The following is a 26,131-nucleotide window of genomic DNA, read 5'->3' as shown; positions in this document are numbered from 1 at the left end:
CAGGACTTTAGTAAAGACAGCCCCAGCTAAAACAGGGTTGTTGGAGGTAGGTGTACATATGGGGAAACTGAGACAGTGAGTTCAGGGATTTCCCCAAGGCCACAGAATGAATCCGTTTCAGAGCAAGAACTGGAATTCAGGAGTTTGTCTTCTCTAGTTCTGTGTTCAAAACATGCCTCCCTCTTTAAAGGCATGACCCATTTAAAACTGCAATTTATGTAGGCAATTTATTTCATTGGGCCCTCAACCTCATGGCATTTTCTTTAGGACAATAGTACTGTTCTTTAACTTTAGTATTTACTGTAGCATCAATAGAAAAAACTGCATGCTATTACATATCTAACTATTCTTCAGACAAAGAAGAGAGGAAGGCTGTAGCTCATTTGCTGGTTTTTCTGTTTCATTTTTGGTTTTTTGGAGGGGAAGTGGCATAGACAATAATATAGCTGTAAGTAACTCAGAACTGCCTTCTTTGGAAAATAATCAGTCTTCAGTACACAAAAACCTTGCAGGCGAACAGTACCTTCTACTGACCTAGATTACTGCGTTTCACTGACACCAGAAAGGCATTTCCAATATAATACATATTAAAGCGAAAAATGTAACAGTAGTCTGAAAATTGTATTTAGATCTAAAACTTTTTTCCCCAATTAAAAATCATATACGTATCATGTACAGACAGAGAAGAAGCAACAGATTAAACTTCAACATCAGTAAGCCATGCCAGCCTGGAGAACCATAAATTGCAACATAGAACTGTGTGGCTTGTTTTATTAAATGCTATAATAATATTATAATAGTGGTTATAACCTACTAACATGACAATAGACTTCTGAAGCAGAGAGGATTTCTTATTCTTTTAAAATGAATTGACATTTTTGGAAAATTTGTCTGGTGTTCCAGAACAAGTAACTATAGATTTTCCCATGTTTTCCATTTCCTGCCTAACAGAAGACCAAGAAACAGTATTTTTCAGTTTGCAAAAGCTCTGGTATTTCATGCATGCTTTAAAACTGTTATACAAATATAATGCAAGAACAGTTAACAACATGCACGGTTTTCTCTATTTTTATTTATATAAGAACATAAGAATGGCCACACAGGATATTCTGACAGTGGACAGTGCCAGATGCTACAGAGGGAATGAAGCAAAGACAACAACAAATCAAGAGATCCATCCTCTGTCATCTAGTTCCAGCTTCTGGCAGTCGGAGGTTTAGAGACACCTGGAGCAGGGGGTTGCTTCCCTGAGCACCTTGGCTAATAGCCATTGATGGACCTATCCACTATGAACTTATCTAATTCTTTTTTAAAACCATTTATATTTTTGGTCTTCACAACACATGGCAATGAGTTCCACAGGTTGACTGTACATTGTGCAAATAAGTACTTTCTTATGTTTGTTTTAAACCTGCCACCTATTAATTTCATTGAATGATCTCGGTTCTTGTGTTATCTGAAGGGGTAAATAACACTTCCCTGTTCACTTTCTCCACACCAGTCATGATTTTATAGATTTCTATCATACCCACCCCACCCCCCACGTACACTCATCTCTTTTCTAAGAAGAATAGTCCCAGTCTTTTTAATCTATCCATGCCCGGAAGCTGTTCCATACCCCTAAAATAATTTTTGTTGCCCTTCTCTGTACCTTTTCCAATTCTAATATGTCTTTTTTGAGATGGGGCAACCAGAACTGCACACAGCATTCAAGGTGTGGGCAAACCAGAGATTTATATAGTGGTATTATATTCTCTCTCTTATTAACTATCCCTTTCCTGATGGTTCCTAACGTTCGGTTAGCTTTTTTTTGACTGGAGCTGCACATTGAGCAGAACTTTTCTGAGAACTATCCATGATGACTCCAAGATTCCTTTCTTGAGTGATAACAGCTAATTTAGACCCCATCCATTTTTTATATATAGTTGGAATTATTTTTCCCAAAGTGTATTACTTTGCACTTATCAACACTGAATTTCATCTGCCATTTTGTTGTCCAGTTTTGTGAGATCCCTTTGTAACTCTTTGCAGTCAGCTTTGTACTTAACTATCATCTGTAAATTTTACCTCACTGTATACCTCTTTTTCAAGATCATTTATGATTACATCCAACAGCACAGGTTTCAGTACAGATCCTTAGGAGACCCCACTATTTACCTCTTTACATTGTAAAAACTTACAGTATATTCCTACCCTTTGCTTCTTATCTTTTAATCAGTTACCAATCTATGAGAGGTCCTTCCCTCTTCCCTTTTTATTATTGGGTTTTCTGTTTTTGTAGCCTCTCTAATATCCCTGAGCATTTCACAATCACCGTCATGATGCTATAGTTTTATTGTTCAAGCATGTAATTTCTATTCATAGAGACTTTATGGCACATTTTGATTCATTTAAGATTTTTACTCTATGCTTTCTTTCACATACAGTGCTACTCCCCCACCTGCACACCCTACTCTGTCATTCCTATATATTTTGTACCCTGATATTACTGTGTCCCACTGATTATCATCATTCCACCAAATTTCTATGATACCTATTATATCAATATCCTCATTTAATAGCAGGAGCTCAACTTCTCCCATCTTAGTATTAGTCTCCTAGCATTTGTATATGAACACTTAGAAAATTTTTCAATATTTAGTTGTCTCCCTTCATTGAATGGGACTCTTTTTCATTTGGCTGTTTCTCTTCAGTTACAACCTGTATTTCATTAACTTCTATCTTCTCCTCTTTACTAGGACAGAGAGTATCCCCTTTAACAAACGGTGTGCTCCTCTACACCTGTTTCCCACATGCCTTTGTTTCAAATATGAGAACTTTAAATATCAGATATAACAGGTAAAGTTGTAACTTGGTATTTCCCTAATGTATCTTGTTTTACAATTAATATTGGAACATTAAAGCAGTAACATACATTTCCTTAACATTCCATCAACTTGTATTTGTATCTTATTTGTATGGCATGAACAAATACCAACAAATGTCATTATTATAAATAATTAGCTAATTATTTTGTTTCCATTAGCTTTGAATAATTATGTAACTGCTGTTGAAAGGTGTGCAATACCCTGAGATATGTTTTATTTGGCTAATACTGCTTCCAAGTCTTTTTCCAGATTAATTAAAAAATGAAGCAAAATGTTCAACGAGCCAGGCTTTAATTCTGACATTTTTTATTATCTATAGTAAAACGAAGAGTGCAATTCATGACTGTGGCCTCTAGTCACAGGAACTGGGATTCACACTCAGCTACAATCCTTAAGATTTCTCTATAGCAGATATTCTTATTATTCTTGATTCAAATAGTATTTGGAAGATTTCAGACACTTTGAATTGATTACAAACACCCTGAAGCCATTTTACCTTCTTATACAATACATGAACATGGTATTACACCTTCAGTACATAGCATGGAAGTCACTGTATTTCAATGACTGCTTTTTCCATGGACAAAGAATACTCAAAATGGACTGAATGAACCAAGACCTCCTAACCAAAAATTAGAACCAAATTCCGGACTAAGAGAGAGAAACTCCACTAACTTTTCAACGACTCAGCTTACCCCACATTTGAATTTGACCTCCCCAGAGTTATGTTAAACTCAAGTCTTCTACATGGTGGTTCATTTTACTATCTTTTGAACCACTGAGCTACTAAATATATAGATTCTTAAAAATCAGTATTAAAAATCAGGGCCTTATTAATTACCACCATGAATGTAAGTTTTGCATTAAAAGTGAAGACCTAGCTGAACATTTTAAATTCTTATTGATGTTTTTATTACTTTCATTACAGTAAATGTCTATGTATAGGCTACGTGAAACAATGGAACATTTTCAGGCCTTTTACCTCTTGAAACTCACTCATCAATCTCATTCACAATTATAGTCAATAGTGCCTAAAATCAAGAAGTTCTGCTAACAGAAAATATTCTCAAGGTCTTCTTCCAATTCCAAGTATTTAACCCTGTACTCTTCCTGGATTACATTGTTGCAACCCCGCCTCCTCCCATGTTTGCTTTTGAAGTGAATTCACTTATCATCTCATTAGCTAATGTAACATATACACAATTTGTAGATGCTGCTGTTGTCAGTACAGAATATCTCAGTCTGGAAAGTGGCTCCACATTACATAGTTATCAAAGCATCCTAAACAATGCTCTTATAATCTATACTTTTTAATAGTGGAGAGATCATATAAAATACTGTACAACATTAATGACCTTTTGCTGAACAAAATACACACATTTGATTCAGTATATTACACAAATGCTGTATGTGAACAGAATGTAAAATATATGCAACATATGCAAAATTTCAGACTAAAGTAGTAGAAACAAGGTGGGAGAGGCAATATCTTTTATTGGACCAATTTCTGTTGATTAGAGAGAGGCTTTTGAGCTACACTGCATAGCTCAAAAGTTTGTCTCTCTCACAAACAGAACTTGGTCCAATAAAAGATATTACCTCTCCCACCTTGTCTCTATAATATCCTTGATGTAGCTACAACACTATAGCTGCACAGACTAACAGTGACACGAAACTGCTTTTTTGTAAAATATATTAGTGATTCTAAATTATGAAACATTCCCACTCTGGGAGCATATTTAATTTATCACAAAATATTGCCAACATTTAAAAAAAACATTACAGATTAAAGTTTAATTTGCTCATTTAGTTCAGCCCTCTTATTGATCTTTGTCCTCTTTTGAACAGGCACATTACCCCTCAAGTCTGTGGCATGTTTTCCAAGATACATATAAAATTCTAAAAGGGAGCAGAATCGCTGTATGTGACTTGAATAAGGGGATTTCCAAGCTGCCTCTATGACTAAAATGCATAGGGTTTTAGAAGAACAGAAATAAATTCTGTCTCCCCCTTCCAAACATAATTCTCGATTTATATGGCCTCATATAAACCTACATAAAAATATCTCCTGAAAAATAAAGATTTTTAACATACAATATACACATTAAGTCATATCTAAAATCTACTACAACAAATAATACATGTACTGCAAGTGTTATAACATGCTAGTAAATGCACAATATGGAATAGTACTGCACTGACAGGATGATGTACAAGATGACTTAATTGTTCTTCTCCCTCTTCATCTTCTCTTTTGCCTAAGCTTATCATTAAGGAATAACCAAAGGAGACATTTAATTCAGGCATTATTTTTGTAGTATTACTTACCAATTTAGCTACTTTTCCATAATCAATCCATCTGATTGTGGCAAAGTTTGTTGATTCTGCGCAGTTGAAACCATGGTTAAATCCCGCATGGTATCCATATGGGAAGGTTATCATAAATTCCCCTGCCTCCTGTGTGATCTACATAACAAGAAAAAACCACAAATAACCTATTTAAAAAGACCTTCTCTTATTAAAGAAATGAAAATTATATTTGCTGATGTCAAAATAGATATTTGCACATAGCATCCGATTTGGATTAAATATAGGCAGACCTGAGGAGACATTACTGACTACATTTTGAAATAACAAACTTCTGGCCCATCAGTATCCCCACATTAGAGTAGGCCAAAAATTCAGAAAGTGTTCACAAGGGAGCAAATCATGTTCCCTCTTCTACAAAATCAGACGACCCCTATTAACAATACATGGGGGGGGGGCAATGAGTAGAGAGCATAAGATTTGAAGTGGGCAGACAAGGCAGGATGGCAGCCAGTGGGCCGAATATCTGCTGCTACCTTCCCCAATAGAGGGGACATACTGTAATGGTTGGGAAGGCTACTTCATCCACAGGCCTTAAGTAGGTTTCAGAGTAACAGCCGTGTTAGTCTGTATCCGCAAAAAGAAAAGGAGTACTTGTGGCACCTTAGAGACTAACCAATTTATTTGAGCATAAGCTTTTGTGAGCTCACAGCTCACTTCACCTTAAGTAGCTTCTCTGGAATGGTGCCACAGATGCTCCATGTAATTGAGCTAGGTTAGAGGGGGATTTCTTTTCCCTGCCCTTTCCCATCCCCACACAACTTTTCAGTGCCTGACCCATTTAATGCTAATTAGGTTTCATAGGTGTCACTGACAACCTATTCTGAAGACAGTGGGACTATACATGTATAAATGAGGAGCTAATTTAGTTTTCACACCTTCTATTACTGAATAATACAAGAATAGGTGCCATTTCTTCAAAGTCTGTTTCAAGGAAGCAGAACCACACTTTTTGTGTAACATCACTACTACAACTTTACAATAACTAATAATGCTGAAGACTCTTTGTATTCTAAATGATGTAATGACTGTCCTAAACTTTGTGACATTAAAATCTCCTTCTTAACACTCCATTAACACTTATTTTACTGAGGGGTTTTTGAATAGTATTAAGGATATTGAAAGGATGTTGCTACAGCACACTACTACAACTCTACTCAGAGGGTGTGGGGAATGGCTTAGCATGGAAAGCCTCAGGTCTGGGAAACGGTATTCAAATAGCACTGGGCAGTGAAGCTTTAACACCACTTGATGCAGTAAACAAGGATTTATCCAAAGGATCACTTTTCCTTACAAAATACAATGAAGAGTGATTCAGTTGAAAGAGACTGCAGCCCAGTGATTCAGTAGATTAAGTTATAGCTAGGGAAAAAAACAATGACACCACAAAAGATACAACTATATTTTGTATAGTATAGTCATTTTCATATGAACAGTTAAAGTTGAATGCCAGATAGTGAACAGCAAGCAATATAAATTTACAGAAAACAGTGGAATAAAGTTAGTGATACTGGGCAGGATTCTCTCTTGCTAGTGGAGTAATGTGCACCTCTATGTGCTGTTTGGGTCTGCTACACTCATGGGGAGATTCATCAACAGAGGACGGGCGGCAGAACCACTGCTTGCAATCCCCAAGAGTTCCCACCAATTAGGGACTGTTTTACTTTCCACTGGGAGCTCCACTGGACCGCAGCCATCAAAGGCTGCAGCAAGGATGAGCTTACTGGAGGCTGCTGAACAGATGGCCCAGCCACATCCTCTCCAACTGGCTGACAGGTGCTACTTCATGGCATTAGTGAGCAAAGCAGTGAACAAAAATCTATATACTCCATTTGACATGCCCCTTGACACTAAATTTAGGTCAGAAAATAGGCCCAGTGGAAAGAAGCTATTTGTTGTGAACAATACTTAAGGACAGATGTTTGGGTACCAAGCAGTAGTTATTGGTTAATGGAAGACAAGAAGACCTTAGTGATCAGAGGGACATCTTCTGTGGGTCTAATAATGCTTTGCCTGAACAATACTCAGGTGAGAAATTCACAAAATGAAAAGACACTATATTAAGGCAACATTGTGGTTGTGCTTTTAAATATAGTAAAAGACAGAATGTTCAAAGTTAGTTAACTTTTACATAGCCACCATAACTAGAGATCACACTACACCTCTGTAGAAATTTATATTACCTTTAATGTCTTAAGCTCTCAAGCATAATAAGAACAGTTTTTGTATTTAATTTCTCATTTGGACCCCACAAATACACAAAACTCTGTTCTCACAATCATATGAATGTCGTGTGTGCATTCTCTGTATGCAACAAGAAACCCAAAGGAATGGCACTCCAGATATTGGCATGTTCTTGATATCACCACCATCTTTTGGGCCATAATGGGCGGGGGGAGGGAGAAGATAGCAAAAAAACTACATTGACATAAGATTAAAGAATGAAAAAAGTCATACTTTATATACAAATATATAAACCATCTTATGGTTCCAGCATAAATGTGAAGCAACTGGATGCTTTATATATGCATAAGCATGTGTGTAAATATATAGCACACAAACACACACAGCGACTGTAATTGGAGTTTTCAGATCGTGTTGCAGGGATGTATAAGAAAGAACATTCTCAGTGCCAGCAATTCCCAAATTTATCTTGTCATGCACCCCCCCTACTGATGACAGTTTAGCAGGTGTTCTATTGCAATAAGCGGCAGTTCAGCTGTCACCTGGTAAGCGTAGGCTGGCTTATCAGTGTTCAGCACGTTTCCAGTTCTATCACAGCAAGCCACGAGAGATCACAGCCTGATTCTTTCTATTCACATTCTCACTGATTCCCATTAATTAAAACTGCACTCGGGTACAGGCTGCTTCTTCCTAGCAGTAGGTGACAGAACTAAATTTATTCTATTTAACTATTTCTAACACATTTTTTAAAATAGAAAATGAGAAAGTCCAAGACACTGAAATAAAGCAACCGACCTTCTTGCTCTGGACTCGCCTACCTACCCCAAACACAAGCCTGACAATGTTAAAAACAAATCTGCCAGCAAGTTATTAAACTTTATGCTTCCACCATCCCCATATGCTGAAAAATATACTGCTTAAATTAATGTTCATTAAATCCAAAACAACAGATCTAAATTCCGTGACTTTATTTGACACATTAGTGATAAATTACAAGGGTATGAAAAGAATCAGTAGTTACATTATTTCTCTTGACCTCACTTAATAATATCCCATAAATCTAAACTGAATGAGATAGGAGGCCCTACGTAGCCATACAGTCTAGAGCAGGGATGGGCAAACTACGGCTCGCGGGCTGGATCCGGCCCCTCAGGGCTTTGGATCCGGCCTGTGGGATTGCCCCCCGTGGTACCGCAGGCCCCATGCCACTCTCAGAAGAGGCCGGCACCACGTCTCTGGGGCCCCGGGGGGCAGAGGGCTCCATGCGTTGCCTTTGCCTCCAGGCACCGCCCCCTGCAGCTCCCATTGGCTGGGAACGGGGAACCGTGGCCAATGGGAGCTTTGGGGGAGTGACCTGGAGGCGTGGCAAGGGCAGCACGCGGAGCCCTGTGCCCCCTCCTCCCCCAGGGGCCGCACAGGGAAGTGGTTCCGGCCGCTTCCCAGAGCAGCACGGTGCGGGGCCAGGACAGGCATGCAGGGAGCCTGCCCTGGCCCCGATGGGCGCCGCTCACACCCCGGAGCCGCTTTAGGTAAGCAGCACTGGGCCGGAGCTCGAACCCCTCCCTGCACCCTGCCCCCAAATTCCCTGCCCTAAGCCCCCTGTCTGCACCTCACACCCCTCCTGCACCCCAATTCCCTGCCCTCAGCCCCCTGTCGCACCCCACACCCTTCCTGCATCCCAACCCCCTGCCCTGAGCCCCCTCAAATACCCCGCATCCCTCCTCTGCCCCAATCCCTTGCCCTGAGCCTGTTCCTGCACACCGCACCCCCTCCCACACCCCGCACTCCCTCCTGCACCCCAACCACCCTGCCCCGGCCCTGCATACAATTTCCCCTCCCAGATGTGGCCCTTGGCCCAAAAAGTTTGCCTACCCCTGATCTAGAAAGTGAAAAATTGAGCAGCTGAGCATATATACATATCCTGCTACCTATATGTAAATAAATCACATATGTGAAAATAGAGACAACAATCATAAACAAAAACTGATGGGCTTATTCTGCAAGTGGATTTTGTGTGAGAAAAATATACAGGCTTATTGTTGGACTCCTCTATACACTTTAGAAAAACCTAGAGGTGGGAAATCAAGAATCTATAAAATGATCATAACTGTATAATGATCAGAGGCTGCTAAATTTAAATATCAGACAAACAAATGTCCAAGGGGAGCTAAGTCAGGCTCACCAAGCTGCTGAATGAATCTTGGCATAAGTTGATGCCACTGTAAAAAAACAATACACTTTCACTGCCTCACACCCACATGAAGTACACACCTAGTCACAAGTAAAAAAGCTCTTAGGTAGAGAAGAGCTAGGATCATGGGAAGAAAAAATCAAGTGGAGAGGAGGATACACAGAGTATTTTAAATGTTTTTCAAGCAGCTAAGCACTTAATCCTTCTCAAACCCAAAAGGAGATTTTTTTTTTAATCAAGCCAAAGTTCTTTTTTTCACTTCTCCTGCTTTATATAAAATGTTCATGCTGTATACCCTTTTTCACTCAGTCACTATCAACCAGCACAAAGCAAAAGAATAATATATGCTCTAAATTTTGTAGAAAATAATCTGTCACCCAGAAAAGGAGCATCTGATTATTATTTTTTTCAGTATTTCTAACTACATCTACTAAGTTGCATTAAAAAGTTTCATAATAAATTTTCAAACATTTATTCCATCGTGTATTTTCATCTGAAATTTATTACCACAAAATGCCAATAAAAATTATACTGCACTACATACAAAGAAAACAATAAAGCATGATCCATACAAACATTTCTTTAAAAAGTTTGATCCCAACAAAACATGATCTATTACCACTATTTAAGAGTGGTATGAATTAATGTAGTAGCACCAATCTAAATAAATTTGTATTTACCAAATATCAAAAAATATTACATAATGGACTGTTGATGGCTTCAAAAATTAAGATATTACTAAATGAGTTTGGAACATAAAAGCTTTTAACTTTTCCAAGCTGTTTCATATTAATATAATTATATTGCATTTCAACGGGATTTGGCAACCTAACTCCCCCTTAGGCTTCTTTGAAAATCTGAGACCAAACCAAGGAAACAACCCAACAGCCCAGAAGCTTGTTTTAACAACAGTAATTTGGAATCTGGGCCTGAATAAAAAGATACTGTTTTGCTTTGCATTTGTAGCTACACATATCTGGACACTACGCACAGAGGCACGTCATTAAAATAAATTCTACTGTACCTTGTCAAAAGGAATTCCATATTTTTTCAATATTGAGGGAGAAATCAGTGTCATCTTGTGGCGAAGAAAAGCATCACACCCTTGAGAGCTGCTTGGGAAGAAGCCTAACAAGACAAAATAAGCAACCTCAGTTTTCTTCAATTAAAACAAGAACAGGAAACTTTAACAGTATTTTGTTTAAAGCACAATACACTATATAGTTGCATACTTTTGTTGAAATTCCTTTCTCATCATTGTCAATTAACGGCGATATCTACATAAAAAACAAAGCTATATAAATTAGCCTGATTTTCAGATCTTATTTTTTGCTAGAATTTAGGTTTAAAATGAGAGAAAGAAATACTTCAATAATAATTTGGGCCTCGCTTGTTGGATTTTATGTTTTTACAGTGTTTCCAGTTTATTGAGGGAAGACAATTACTCCAAGGAATTAAAATATTAAAATAAAATATTTTTCCATCTCAAATAAGTTGACGCATCATTTCTTGAATCTTCAAGTCTTACTCCCTGATGTTGCTTTGTACAAGGCTAACCCTAATTTTTCAACTATATTTATATACAGCTTGGAGGTTATGGAAGCAGTAGTTCAAGCCATTTCTTTACCGTGATAATGGTTGATGCTCAATGGCTAGCTGAAGTGTTTCCTCCCAATCTGGCTGACAGCCAGCACTGAATATTTGTGCCACATGCCTCCCGATAGGGCAAATGTCATCAGCAAACAACTGATGTCATATGGTGGCTCAGCACATGGCAATATTTTGTTTAAAAATTAAGGTTAATTCAAACCTCACCCCCAAATATGAAATGTAGATAGATCAGATAGCAATGTTGCGCTAGAGTAGGGGTGGGCAAACTATGGCCCGGAGGCCACATCCAGCCCTTCAGACATTTTAATCTGGCCCTCGAGCTCCCACTGGAGAGCAGGGTCTGGGGCTTGCCCCGCTCCATGTGTTCCAGGGCTCTGTACGGCTCCCAGAAGCAAAGGCATGTCCCCCCTCTGGCTCTTACGCATTGGGGAAGCCAGGGGGCCCCACACATTCTCCCCACCCCAAGCACCATCCCCGCAGCTCCCATTGGCTGGGAACCACAGCCAATGGGAGCTGCAGGGGCGGCACCTGTGGATGGGGCAGCACAAAGCCGCCTGGTCGCACCTCCGCATAGGAGCCAGAAGAGGGACATGATGCTGCTTCCGAGAGCTGCTTGAGGTAAGCGCTGCCTGGAGCCTGCACCCCTGACCCCTTCCTGCGCCCCAACCCCCATCCCTGATCCCCTTCCCACCCTCCGAACCCCTCAGTCCCAGCCCGGAGCACTCTCCTGCACCCCCAACCCCTCATCCTTAGCCCCGTCCCAGAGCCCGCACCCCAAGCTGGAGCCCCCCTCACACCCCAACCCCCTGCCCCAGCCAGGAGCCTCCTCCTGCATCCTGAACTCCTCATTTATGGCCTCACCCCAGAGCCCACACCCCCACCAGACCCCTCACACCGTCCTGCACCCCAACCCCTAATTTCATGAACATTCATGGCTTGCCATACAATTTCCATACCCAGATGTGGCCCTTGGGCTAAAAAGTTTGCCCACCCCTGCTCTAGCGGGAGGAGAAAGAGGTTGGTTTCCATCACTAAAAACAAAGTCACCCTCCTTTCTCAAGGTCTGGGTTTTGTTCCAAGACACTCTACCTACTTCCTCTTTAATCTTAGACAAGTCACTTATCTCTCTGCACCTCACTTTCCCCACAAGTAAAATGGAAAGTTCTTTGAGTTCTACGGACAGAGAGCTATTTAAATGTTAAATACCATCTTCATTGTTTATAATCAGTCTAGTTGTCCTGCTCAGTTCATTCAGCAATGGTAGAAACTGGTTTGTGACATCAAAATGTGACATAATGAAAATAAAATATAGTGCTACAAAGACTGGATTGTAACATTACCACGGAATGAACCAGGTGAGAGGAGTAGGCAAATTATAAAGAAGACAATTCTGTTTATCCCCTAGTTACTCAGTGATCAGCAATTACGAGAAAGTCTTTACAGCAGAAAAGTACATGGCACTAATGACTGAGAACTACTGAGGATCACTGAAATTCACATGTTAGCAATAAAAAAAAAGTATATTATTTTAAAATACCTAACGCGCATCATTTCAAAATCATTCATTTTGGCCATTTCAATTTAGTTTATTATTTATACTACCTTCATAATGGAGTATGTTTTGCAAAATTATTGATATCTTAGTAACATTAATTAATTGCACTTATATAGCATCTATCATACAACTATCCCAAAGCACTTTATAAAGATCTCCCTGTTTTTGCAGAAAGGGAAACAGGCACAGAAAAGTTACAGGACTTTCCAATGGTCACACAGCAAATTTTGGGGCCAACTCAGGAGCAGAATCCAGAAGTCCTACCTTCCACACATCTGCTTTAACCAAGAGACCGTTCCGTCTCATGTTAAGTATAGAAGATTTTACTAAGCACCCTACTATTAGATAGAAGGTGAAATGTTTGCTGTTTTATGAAAATTAATGGGTTTGTTAACTAGGGAATCATGAATTAGGAAGGCTCTACTGCAAAGAAAAAAAGTATATGACAATGAAACAGGATGGAAGGGGTTGGTAAAATATTACAGTTTGTAAATTTTGTCATAATGTGGTACTTACATAAACGAATAAAAACCAATCTGTATTTTATGATATAACTGGCTTACAGGGACAAAACACATTTTCCCTTTGTCATATTCACATAACAAAAGTAATTGTCATTTTCCCCCACTGATAACCACATTCTGATCTGTTTTCTCTCATATACGAGCACATAAAGGAAACGATAGATAAGTGAGTTAGGACAAGTTACCATTTAATTACAAAAATCTGCTCACCACACCAGTGCATGAAAGACAAAGGAAAATGAATGCCAATAAAAGTCCATTTTATTCGTCTACTAAACTCCTATGTAACACTCCACATTTTTCTTTAAGGGACTATATCATTAATGAGAAGATTGTCAACAGATATGCCAATACTAAAAGCTATTTCTTAGCAGTTTATTTTAAATGAACCCATCAAACTTTTAAAATCTGTAGGTTTGTATTACATTATATGAATTACTTTTTAAATTAAAATCAATGATGAAAGAAGAATCTATTTAATTCTCTTTCTATATGGATTTGTAATCAGGGCCCAAACAAATGTGGTGACTGGCCATAAAGTAACTTAAATTGGAAAACCACTGAAGGAAGGTAATGTGCAGTGTATTACGGACTCTGTATCAGTTTATAAGTTATATTTATCATGAACCTCTAAAATTATGCCCTATGTCATTTCACCAAAATCATTGTGTACAATGTAAAATAGTTCAAATTTAAATGGTTTGGAAACTAAAGGCAATATTTTCATAAATAGGATATATACATATTTGGGCATCTAAATATGAGACCCAATTTTCAAAAAAAAAAAAAAAAATGCTGAGCACCTAATGGGTCCAAGATGCCCAGCCCTGTTTAGGTATCTAAAAATAAATGTAGATTATTAACTTCAGACTCTTATTTCTTTAAATCTTGTCCTCAATTGCTGTTCTCCTCCATCAAGGACTCTTAATAGGTCCTCCAAAATAATTTCCAGTCACATGTTAAACGTAAAGCCATTTAAAAACAATGTCTTGTTTTCAGTGTACAAGAGTATATCAGCAATATTATTTTACAGAGTAAAAATAAGTCTTTATAACAAACTATATCGATTCAGAACAAATACTAGATTTTGTTTATACAGAGAGTGACAGTTTATGTCTGCACAACCTTAGGAATCTATTGGGAAAATATGGGGAGTTGGAAAATCGGGGGGATTCAGATGAGTAGGCTTAGAGCTCTATACTCTAGGCCTCTTGAGAGGTTAAAGAACTTTTGCCCTCTGTGGGTCACCAACCAAAAACCGCCCAAAAATTACAATGTCCAAACTGAATTCCATTTGTCTTAAACAAAATAATGTTTTATTGGCAACTGCATAAAAACAGAGCGAAAAAGTCATTAAATAAAAGGATAGGTAAAAATAAACATACATGCTTAAAAATACTATAGAAAGCATTACTGGACCGGCACTAAACTTAGGTACAAGACATTGAAATATCTGGACTCTTCTGTCAACACTATATGAGAGAGAGAGAGCACATGCAGAGATTCTTTTGCCATTCAAAAAGATGGTTATTTCCTTGGAGCATGTTCACTCTTTAACAATAAAGACATTTCCAATCATCCAATTCAGCTGTCTTAATACTCTTCATGTCTTAAAAATAATGAACAAATTTAGGGCAACATTCTCTCAGAATAACCAGCCCCCGCCCCCAATCTACACCCTCAACCTGTTTTATTCTCCATGTCCATTCTCACATGAAGGTCTATTGGGGTCTCTTAAAGACTACAGAACAATCATCTTAACATGTCTGCCTGAGCAGGTTCTGGTAAGCATATCAATTGTGCATTCCTTTCTAGCTGACTCCCCAACCCCAACAACAAAAAGTTTCTTAGATAAAGGATATGAGGTTCAATTAAGATGTGAAGTTGTCATACAGATCTTTCACTACACAAGGACTAGGAAGTCTATTAAGATTCCTTTGAATCTGCAGGGACTAATTATTGTGTCACATTTTATTAAAATTTAATGCTGACTAATTTTTTCCAACAGCCATATAATTTTTTCTCCCTTTTGGAATTGTAAATAAAACCCAAAGACCTTTTTTAACAGCAGCCCTTACAATGCAGTTTCACCAATTTATTGGGCCACGCTGCCTAGCAAACTACTGGTGAGCTACTCAGATAAATACCAATGAGCCTCAGCACATGCATTTCAGTTGTCATGATGCAAACATGACAATATAATACAAGCGTAATAATCCTGATTTTAAAAGCCACACTTACTACCTGCTATAAAGCCCAGGGTGTTGTACAACATAATAAAGTAATTTACAATACATTGACATGAACCCCGTAAAAGATTAACAAAACTGTCAAAAGGTGATATTAAGGTTTGGGGGACGGGGGGAGAAGAAATCAATTGGGACCGAGACTGATCAAATCAAAAACTCTCGTGAACAATAATAATTAAAAAAAGTAAACTCTACACTGAGACCCAAGACAGTAAAAGCATAATCAGCTCAAGACACAAGGGTAGGAAAAAAACCGGTGGGCAGTGACTGAGTGCACATACCTAAAGAGGTTAAGGCATCAAGGACAGACAAATTTAGCACAATGATTTGATGGAATGGATAAGTGTATAATTGAAAGTTAGAGTGCAACAGGATTGAGTTGCATTCTTTCCTATGTTCTCAAGAACCAGACTGGTGTATTCAAAACTTCTCTAATGGCAGGGGTAAAGGGACACCAACATCCACAGTAAGATGTACCAGAGCAGCAGTAATATTGCCCATTAGACAAGAATTTCACTTGCACTGTTGGTGGCCAGACCTTCGGGTATGACTGGATTCCCCACAAGTTAGGGCTGTTTTATTTGGACGGGCTGCATCTCTCCAACATCACTTCCAGTATAGTTATCCTTGGTCCAGACTTGGCTCAAGATCTTTGTGACTTAGGTGGGTGGGGCAATGAGCAGCAAAACATAAATGACAATCTGCTAAGCAGATTACTAGCTGTATCTGAGGGCAGGCAGTACACATGTATACAGGACATTATGGCACTGAGCACCTTAAGACCACAAAAGGTTTCAAACACTGAGGGAGAGCAATCTCAACTAGATTCAGCTGATACAAAGGTTGTATTCACCTCCTGCTTCATAGGAAAGCTAAACCATTAGGGAACAATGAACACTATCAGCTGTAGGGCCCAATTTTTCATTTTAGAAATGGTGACCCACATAGCACAGGGCTCTGATGGCAAAGTCTCAGTCTAACAACTGGGAATCAAGCAGTCTCTCAAATGGTTTATGATTTGTTTGGTTTTTTTTGTCAGGGACAACTGGAAAACACATCCGTAGTACAAGGAACACTTGCACAGGATCTTCAGTTAAATTGTATTGTTGTGATCATATAGAGCAGAGATGGGCAAACTACGGCCCACAGGCCACATCCAGCCCCCGAGACCGTCCTGCCCTGCCCCAGAGCTCCTGGCCCGGGAGGCTTGCCCCCGCTCGCCTCCTCCCCCCACTGTTCCCCCTCTCCAGCAGCCACGCGGGCAGCGGGGCTGCAAGCTCCTGCCGCTCAGAGCAGTATGGTAAGGGGGCGGCGGTGCGCACGCAGGTGGGGGGTTGGATAGGGGGTCCCAGGGAACAGTTGGATGGGGCGGAGATTCTGGGGCAGTCAGGGGGCGGGGGTGTGGATAGGTCGGGGCAGTCAGGGGACAGGGAGCAGGGCGGGTTGGATAGGGGGTGAAATCCTGGAGGGGGGGGGCGGTTTGGGGTAGGGGGTCCCAGGAGATGGCAGTCAGGGGACAAGGAGCAGGGTGGGGGTTGGATGGGTCAGTGGTTCTGAGGGGGACAATCAGCGGGTGGGAAGTGGGAGGGGCCAGGGGCCAGGCTGTTTAGGGGGCACAGCCTTCCCTACCCGGCCCTCCATACAGTGTCACACCCCAATGTGGCCCTCGGGCCAAAAGGTTTGCCCACCCCGATAGAGAGCCAGATTGGGATATGCCTACCTCAAAAAGAGTAGTGCCTTACTCCATTAGCAGCCCCACTGACTCCAACAAGACTATTAGTGGTATAAAGGTACTATTCAATATGGGTAAGAATACAACAACCTGGCCCATAACAAAGTTGTGGCTTTACAACAGAACTGAAATGTCTTCTGAAGGCAATCTCAAATACAGATTCCTAGGTTAATAGATCCATATAATCCAAGGCCAGGAGGGACCACAGTGATCATCTACTCTGACCTCCTGTATAACACAGGTCATAGAACTTTGCCAAAAGATTCCTGGCGCATATCTTTTACAAAAACATCCAATCTTTACTTAAAAGCTGTCTCGCTGTTAAAAATTTACACTTTATTTCCAGTCTAGTTTCAACTTCCAACCACTGGATCGGGTTACATCTTTCTCTGCTAGACTGAAGAGCCCATAATTGAATATTTGTTCGACATATAGATACTTATCGACAGCAATCAAATCAACCCTTAACCTTCACTTTGTTAAGCTAAATAGATTGAGCTCCTGGAGTCTAACTCTAAGGCATGTTTTCTAATCCTTTACTCATTATTGTGGCTATTTTCTGTACCCTCTTCAATTTACCAACAACCTTCTTGAATTGTGGCCACCAGAACTGGACACTACTCCAGCAACAGTTGCACCACAACTGCCTGAGTAGCTCTCCCTAACCCAACTCTGGTGGGGGGGGGGCAGTGCTCACAGCCACAGCCCAGCCATGATAAAAGCCACGCGGGCAACTGTGGAGAGCCACAGCAGCTTGAGGGGCCCAAGCAACCCCTGCCCATGTCCCTGCCCCCCAGGTTCCCAGCCCAAGGAAGGTGGAGGGTCTATGGCTCCTCACAGCTGCACATGCAGCTCTTACTGTGGCCGGGCTACAGCTCCAAGCCCCTGCCCCTCCCTCAACCCGGAGCTGGATCGGGGAGAGCCAAGCAGGCAGTTGTGGGGAGCCGGCATGGAGTTATGGACCCTCCACCTGCCCTTGGCCAGGAGGGGGAGCCCGGGGAGCAAGGACACGGGACAGTGGCTGCTCTCAGCTCCCTGCATACTGGGGAGTTGGAGGGTCCACGCGGCTCCCCACAGCTGCCTGGGCTCTCTGGCTGGGCTCCACAGAGGCCTGGCCAAGGAGGGTGGGGCCTAAGGTGAGGAGGAGGAGAAGAGGGCAGGATCCACCCTGGCAAAAAGTGGACAGGACAGGCCCCACCCACAGGCCCCCTCAGTCCCAGCGCCACTGCCTGGAAATACACCCACTCGATGACATTTCCCCATTTACAATTTTAGCTAGCTTTTAATCCATTTAATTTATGTTATGTTAATTTTTAATCAAAATGTCATGCAGATCAATGTCAAATGCCTTACAAAAGTCTACGTATATTATGTCAACACTATTACCTTTAGCAACCACACTCGTAATCTCATCAAAACAAGACGTTGGTTTGACAGGGTTTATCTTCCATAAACCCATGTTGATTTGAATTAATTATGTTATTCTCCTTTAATTCTTTATTAAAGATGTCCCATATCAGCCACTCCCTTATCTTGCCCAGGATAGATGATAGACTGACAAGCCTATAATTACCCAGGTCTTCCTGTTTACCATTTTTAAAAATTGGCACATTAGTTTTCTCCCAGTCTTCTGGAACTTCCTCAGACTTACTGAAAAATCAACATTAACGGTCCAGTTAGCTCTTCAGGCAGCTCTTTTAAAACTCCTGGATGCCAATTATCTGGAGCTGCTGATTTAAAAAGTGTCCAACTTTAGTAGCTTCTGTTTAACATCATCCATAGATAATAGTGGAATGGAAGGAGTGTTATCATTACTATATGATGAGACTATATCATCTGTTTTTCCCCAAACACAAAATATTTATTGAACACTTCTGCCTTTTCTGCTTTATTATTGATAATTCTACCATTTCCATCTAGCAATGGACTAATGCCATTGTCAGGATTCTTTTTGTTCCTTATTGTTCTTAACTCTGTTGAACATAGATTTCTCCACATGTGTCTTTGTTTCCCTTATCAAATTTTCTACAATGCCTAATTTCTGATTTGTATTCTTTACCATCAACTTCCCCTTTCTCTCATTTATTATACAGACGCTCCCCGGGTTACACAAGACCCAACTTATGCAAATTCACATTTACAGAAAAATCTCCGTAAACCAGAAATAGGATTTTCGAGTTGCGGAAATTTTTGCGTAACGTACGGGTATACATTTCCGACTTATGCAAAATTCAAGTTACGCAAGGCTTTCCGGAATGGAATGATTGCATAAGTCAGGGAGCATTTGTATATTATTTTTTAATTTTATATAGCTGTCTTGACTTTCCCTGTAAACCAGGTCAATTTTTTAACCATTCTGACCTGTGGATTAATTAGCAAACACTTAGGAACCTTACTACACATTAATACACATATATTCTGCTTTAGCCCGATACTTTATATGGACTTGCAGTATTTCTATGATTAGTTTATTGATTTAAATAGGAAATACAAAAATTATATCATCATAGTGGCAAAGTTCAAAATTTAAAGTGACTAAAGAAAGGAAATTCAGAATAAAGATGGTCTCCCCATCTTTAGCTCAACTAACTTTACTTATGGCCTGCATTCCCCCATCTAGTGCTCCTCTGTCAATGTCAGTTAAGGAAGGAAAGACAGACATAGCTATGATTATTTTTTCTTGGTGGGTTTAAGTTATAATGTTAACATATAATCGATTCGTAATGTATTAACCCTTTGAAGGTTGATATTTTCCAGACTGCAAGAAAAATGAAGCATTAGGAGGATGAGCACGTATGATCATAGTGACCTCTGGAAGACAGTAACACTCTGCATAAGTACAGACTATTACAGTCACAGAAGATGGCAACTGCTGCTTGCAATGAAATGAGTGTTATTATACACAGATGTATATGTAATAATCTAAAGTTTGTTATCTATTCATTTCCATCTCTACTAACTTTGACTAAAATAAAATTGTCATTTGACAAAAGCTTTAACTCTTCAGCAGCCACAAATTTTCAGTTTTTGCAAGCATGAGGTGACAGACAGATAGATAGACATGGACAGATACAGATATATCAAGTTCTGCATTAAGTTGCATGTCAAGAACTATTTATAATTTTATTCATAAATGATAGCTATGAACTTCTGTATTAAATAGATCAGCTTATACTATATACACTGTAGTTTTGAAACATTCTTCACAAACTACTTACAGTATATTACACTCTGCTTTAGTCCCTTTGCGTAACATAATTGAACATCACAGATAGATGTCATCTCTTTTCTAAAATAACCTATATAATTAAGGAATCTATTTAAAGAATCTGAAAATCTTCCATACTGTCACTTATGATTTGCTGCTCTGCCTCTATTTTCCAACCAACTTTGTCAACCAAAAATCCTTATGAATGCTGTGGTATTACAGATGAACATAACAACAAGTTTAAAAATTGCAGTAACAGCTCACTTGAGATTTTTATTACATTTAGGTCTACATAAAATTGAAAAAAACCTACATAAATGAGAAAGCAGCTGAAGGGCGAAATCAAACTGCTGCCTTTATTAGATGCAAGTCTAATGTCTTTCAGATAAAATATTTGTAGGTGCCACAGTCAATCAAGATTTCAACGGAAACCAAAGACGAAAGCATTCATGCATAAAAGGCAAGTGTGATAATTATGATGTGCAGACAAGATAATGGAAAATATCCTAGCCTTTCTTCAATCTTATGTACCCAGTACAGTACTGCCTTGACCTAGACAACCTGTAATGCTTCATCACATTTAATATATTATTTTATTTTAATTATTTAAGAGAATTTAATTAATTCAGTAAGCATCTGGTCAGCAAGACTAAACCTCTGAATCATGCAGCTTTTTAGCTATTGCATTTCCACAAAAATTATGCCACAAAAAGAGTTTTGAATAAACATGTAATTAAGTCTGAAGTCCTCATCATCCTCTAAGTTTATTAACCTTTACTGATTAGATAAATTGCAGCCATGTGGCTGACATGACATTTTCATCATTTTAAAACAGCTTACTTTAAAACTTTGACCATGTTTTAATGGGCAGTAACTACATCATGAAGATCACAGATGCCTCTTTCTCAAACTCTACTAGCAACAAAATAATAAGGAATTATGGAGCAATTATTAAAGAAAATATGGGAATATATAGTCAGAGGGAGTAAAAAGTTCATTACTATAATCCTTACATACACATGTAATCACCTTCCATGTCCTACTCTAATCTACTATCCAGACCCAGGGACTCATCCACTTTAACATTCACGAGAATAGTTCGTTCCTACCAGAAGTTCAAGGTTACAATTATGTTGGTATTATTAATATAATGTATTGGGCTACTAGAACATACCAGCTTTATAGTTATTAGTATGCCAAAACTTTCATAATAAAACTACAAGTGTCAAACTAACTAGTCTCTATAATTGTTCATATGATTTTAAAAGAAAGTAATTCTTGGAGTTCATTTTTAAATTTGATGGAGAATTGAACGAACTGAAACAAGTGAAAAAATGTGGTGATAGTCACCTTTAATGTCTGCTAAACTAGTAGCCAATACCAAATTTTATGTTGGGATGAATAAACTTCTTATGTAGTCTACAGGACCGGTATCTCTTAGGACCTAATCCAAAGACCACTGAAGTCAACAAGAGTGTTCCCAGCATCTTCAATAGGCTTTGGCTCAAGCCTTAAGAGAAAGCCCAACGCAAGAGGGGAAAAGTGCAAAGTCTTTACCTGCCCTGTTTCAACCATTCAAAAAGCTGCATTTTCCATTTTAAAGGATAATCCTGACAGAAGTAGAGCTGGGCGAAACTTTTTCAGTGAATAAACTATTCACTGAAAAATGCAGTTTTGGCAACCCAAAACTATTTGTGAATTCATGTTGAGCAGGAGGAGGCAGCAACAGCAGCCTCCCTTATAACCTTTAGCCAAGTGGAAGACCTGGGTTCAATTCCCTCCTCTGCCTGATGAGAAAAACAGGATTTGAACATGGGTCTCATCTCTCAGGTGAGTGCCCTAACCACAGGTCTATAGAATATTCCGGCATCAGTCATTCTCAGTCTCTCCTGTTGAAGCTGTTCCGCTGTGTACAAGTAATTTAATAATCATTGGAGCCTGAACCTGCGTCTCCAACATCCTACGTAAGTGCCCCAACAACAAGCTACAGAATCATTCTCGTTCTCTTTTTCTGGCTCAATGACTACTTATTCGAGAGACAAGGTGGGTGAACTAACATCTTTTATGGAACCAATTTCTGTTGGTGAAAGAGTCCAACAGGCGTTGGTTCTATAAAATATATCACCACACCCACCCCGTCTCTCCAATACCCTGACACCAGCACAGCTATCACACAGCAAACAACAATTATTGACATTCATGGTGGCTATTCCTAGTCATTCATAATGGCAATGAACAGTCATTGAGCCAGGGAAAGAGAGTGAGATTGACTCTCCAGTCATACTCTGCGTAGCTCGAAAGCTTGTCTCATGTGGATGGAATCTTCAAAGATTTTACCTGTTTAAATTGAAGAAGTCTCTACTGAGCATGTGCAAGCTTCAATTTTATTTTATTTTTTATAAAAGCTTATGACTTGGGCAAATTTTCACAAGGACTGCAAAAGGCACATCCCTGTCACAAAGGCCACTCCCCCACACCCTGCCAAATTTCCTGTCTCTGCTCAACCATCTGGATGCACTAGAGAATTTTAAAAAAAAGTCTCAGGACTTTTTTTAACATGGGCAAAACAACATATAGTTCCCTAGCCTCATTCTTGCAAATGGCTCAACCTTTTTGCTTGTTTTGTTTTTTAATTTCAAACAACAAAAACCCTACAACCAGCCTGAGGCAGACACCAAAAATGGAAAAATTCAGACCAAATGGTAAAAGTTTTGCCAAGTTATAAGTAACTGAACACAAGGGCTTATAATGGTAAGTGTCAGGCAACCTCAATAATAGGCGATGCCGCCGGTCCTTCCTATACTAAGGATCACTCACTTCACAAATGAATTGCAGTGAACTCTATGGTGGTAAATAGCAGGCCTCCTGCACCAGCAATAAGGCTAAATGGGATTTGAAAAGGAGAAAATGAGGAAAGCTCTCTCAACTGGAACTACAAGGGGAATTTAAGTAGGTAGAAAGTAATTAGCCAAGATGGAATTTGGCCATGATACCATGGTTTAATGATCACAAATACACAGGACATTAGTATTGTGTGTCAATAATTCAGTTCACCTATGCCAAGTATTACTGTTCTCAGCGGCTAGTGTAGAATTAACTCAAGGGAGAATAAAACCCAAATGTATGCATAATTGTATGTGTTCATGCAAATGCCCTACTTGCACATATGCATCAGATTCTTTTGCACACACAATTTGTGTATAAACAAAAACTTACATATACTTTTGGAAATTTGCATCTGATCATGCTCTTTAAACCAAATATTTAAACCTATAAACCTAGAAATATCTTTGGCCTACAGCACCTGACTAAAACATGCTTAACCATATTTCAGATGTAATTGGTGAAAATATCATCTCAAAGAGCTACAGCTCATGTGGTACCAGTCCCAGAAATGGGTCTAATTATTTGTTTATCCATAATTCTCAATTTTAATCTGGAGACAAAACAAGTATCTATAAAATAGTAAAAAAAAAAGTCAAGAAAAAGATTAAGTTTTAAAAACCAAGCTTCAATTGCTTTTAAATTCCGCCCCGCCCCCCTACACACACACACACACACACACACACACATTTTGAAAAATATTCATCTACCATGTTTCAGGCATTTTAGAGGAGGATTTTAAGGAGGATGAAACCATATTAAGTCAGGAGTGCTGAGATTGTAAAATTATTTTACCTGAAATCAAAGAAACTCCTGAAAATCAAGGACCTTTGAAACAAACATCTTTGATTAGAAATGTTGAAAATATTACCTTGAGCTAGTCTTTCAAGCCGTTTTCCATGTTCTGGAGGGATAGCATACCTAAAATGTATGCAAAGAAATGGATTAAATGTTTAGTGCTACAATTATGAAACAATAATAATTCTGCATGGTCAAAATAGCTGAATCATTATATGGTTATTAATATGGTTATTAATATAAAGTACACTGTAAAACAACATGAGGAAAAATTAGGAGTTTATTTACTTTTAAGAAAAGAAAGTGCTTTATTTTACTTTTAATTTTAAAAACTGATTAATATAATATAAATTGTAGTTTAAGAATGTTTTAGTCACCAATACTCTTTTGAATTTCTAGAGTTTGGCAATACCTGTATGTAATTATATCTGTATACAGTTATTCCAGTTAAAAGAAATGCAGATATTGATTTTTACTTTTATTTCCGAATAAGACTAACACATACACCAAAGCAACACAACTTTCATGTAGGATTATTTTCTTTGATTGTTTCACAAAACAAGAGTTCAACTGAAAAATATGAGTTTAAGATGCATTTTTCATATTTGTGTTGAATTGCAGGAATGAGACAGTTTATTTTAGTCATATATCATTACACTTAGATCAGTTTATAATTCAAAGAAATATGCATTCATAAATGCAATATTTATCTCATTTATGAAAATACTGTATTTGGAAATATTTCAATCTTTGATTTCAAGAAACTTTTTAAAAAGATTTTATTAAAGTCTAGTCACAACAGATCTGTGAGAAGAAAAAGCATTGGTACTATCCCATTCTTTTTTAGTGTTAATTGCAGCTTGAAAATTTAAGATTACTTTAATGCAGGAAGATTCTTCTTCCTTTCCTAATTTAGCAGCACATGGTATAATATAAAAATGAATTAGCATTTTGTTATTTACTTCACAGATTTACCATAGATGTTAATTAGCTTGTAATTTTTGGATTCAATAGCATATGTGATGTGTGTGCACAATCAGCTTCTATTTCACTTTACATGTTTACGGCAGAGTTTGGTTGTGTTTGATATCCTCTATACAGAATAAACATGTGGCTTTGATCAGGTGAAAATCACCAAGTATGTATTTATCAGCCTATTCCATATACAAATGTTTTCAGATTGGTCGAACAGCCAAACTATATGAGAAGTATTTTGAAAGTAGGAGTTAAACTGGCAAATAATAGAAAAAATTTTGAACTGGCAGTTGACTTTCTGATCACTGGTCCAAGATCATCTCTTGGAAAAGTTAATTAACCATGGAAGTACACACAATGGTTCACTTATGCTTTCCTAGCCACGACTAGTCAATATATTGGATCATAAAATGTGGGAGTCACTTACTTCCAAAAAATAATTCAGCTATGGGTACGTCTTTCAAGTAGAATGACAACAATTCCAGAGAATATGGCACAGTGGCTTCAACTTTACTGGAAACAGCCACCATAAAACAAAAAAAGTCAGCAGCCCATAGCAAAGGGGAAAAAAGCATTGCTCACCCGACCACAGGTAACCCCTAAACCCAAATTAAACATAAATCACCTGATTTCAATATCAAAGGTGCATTGCACTGTTTCCAGACTAAATCAGCTCTCAGCCTCACAGCATCTGTCTATCTGACTCAGGTCATGAGTTGTTAAAGCTCTGTTCCCATGTAATTAGTTAGAGCCAAACCCAAGCAAAATCAAGACAACCTCTCACTGAGTTTCACCAACATTTGTGGTATAATAAAATAATCCGCCCAACTCCAAACCATCCAACTTCCTTCCTCAACTGATACTTAAAGTAGCTTTATCATTTAATGATCCTGTGAAAGGACTATCCATACCACAAATGAAAACCAACAAGCCCCTGACGCAATAATTCAACATTCCCTAATACAGAAAGAACAGAACCACACACAG

General features: G+C 38.8%; 1 protein-coding gene across 7 annotated transcripts in view; it reads right to left on the bottom strand.

Moving 5' to 3' along the window:
* Nucleotides 1-26,131, bottom strand: part of KDM4C (lysine demethylase 4C) — a 434,115-nt gene that overhangs the window by 312,912 nt on the left and 95,072 nt on the right. For all 7 annotated transcript variants that reach the window (XM_084629198.1, XM_084629204.1, XM_084629200.1 and 4 more), the window contains 3 exons: nucleotides 24,243-24,292; nucleotides 10,634-10,737; nucleotides 5,196-5,333 (listed from right to left, as the gene is read on the bottom strand). In XM_084629198.1, coding sequence (XP_084485324.1) covers nucleotides 5,196-5,333; nucleotides 10,634-10,737; nucleotides 24,243-24,292 — 292 coding nt within the window. The remainder of the gene's footprint in view (nucleotides 1-5,195; nucleotides 5,334-10,633; nucleotides 10,738-24,242; nucleotides 24,293-26,131) is intronic.

The sequence above is a fragment of the Lepidochelys olivacea genome (genome assembly GCF_965140295.1).
Source record: "Lepidochelys olivacea isolate rLepOli2 genome assembly, chromosome: 5".
Taxonomy (NCBI): domain Eukaryota; kingdom Metazoa; phylum Chordata; order Testudines; family Cheloniidae; genus Lepidochelys; species Lepidochelys olivacea.
The sequence above is the reverse complement of the archived record's forward strand: the minus strand, read 5'-3'. Positions and strand labels throughout refer to the sequence as shown.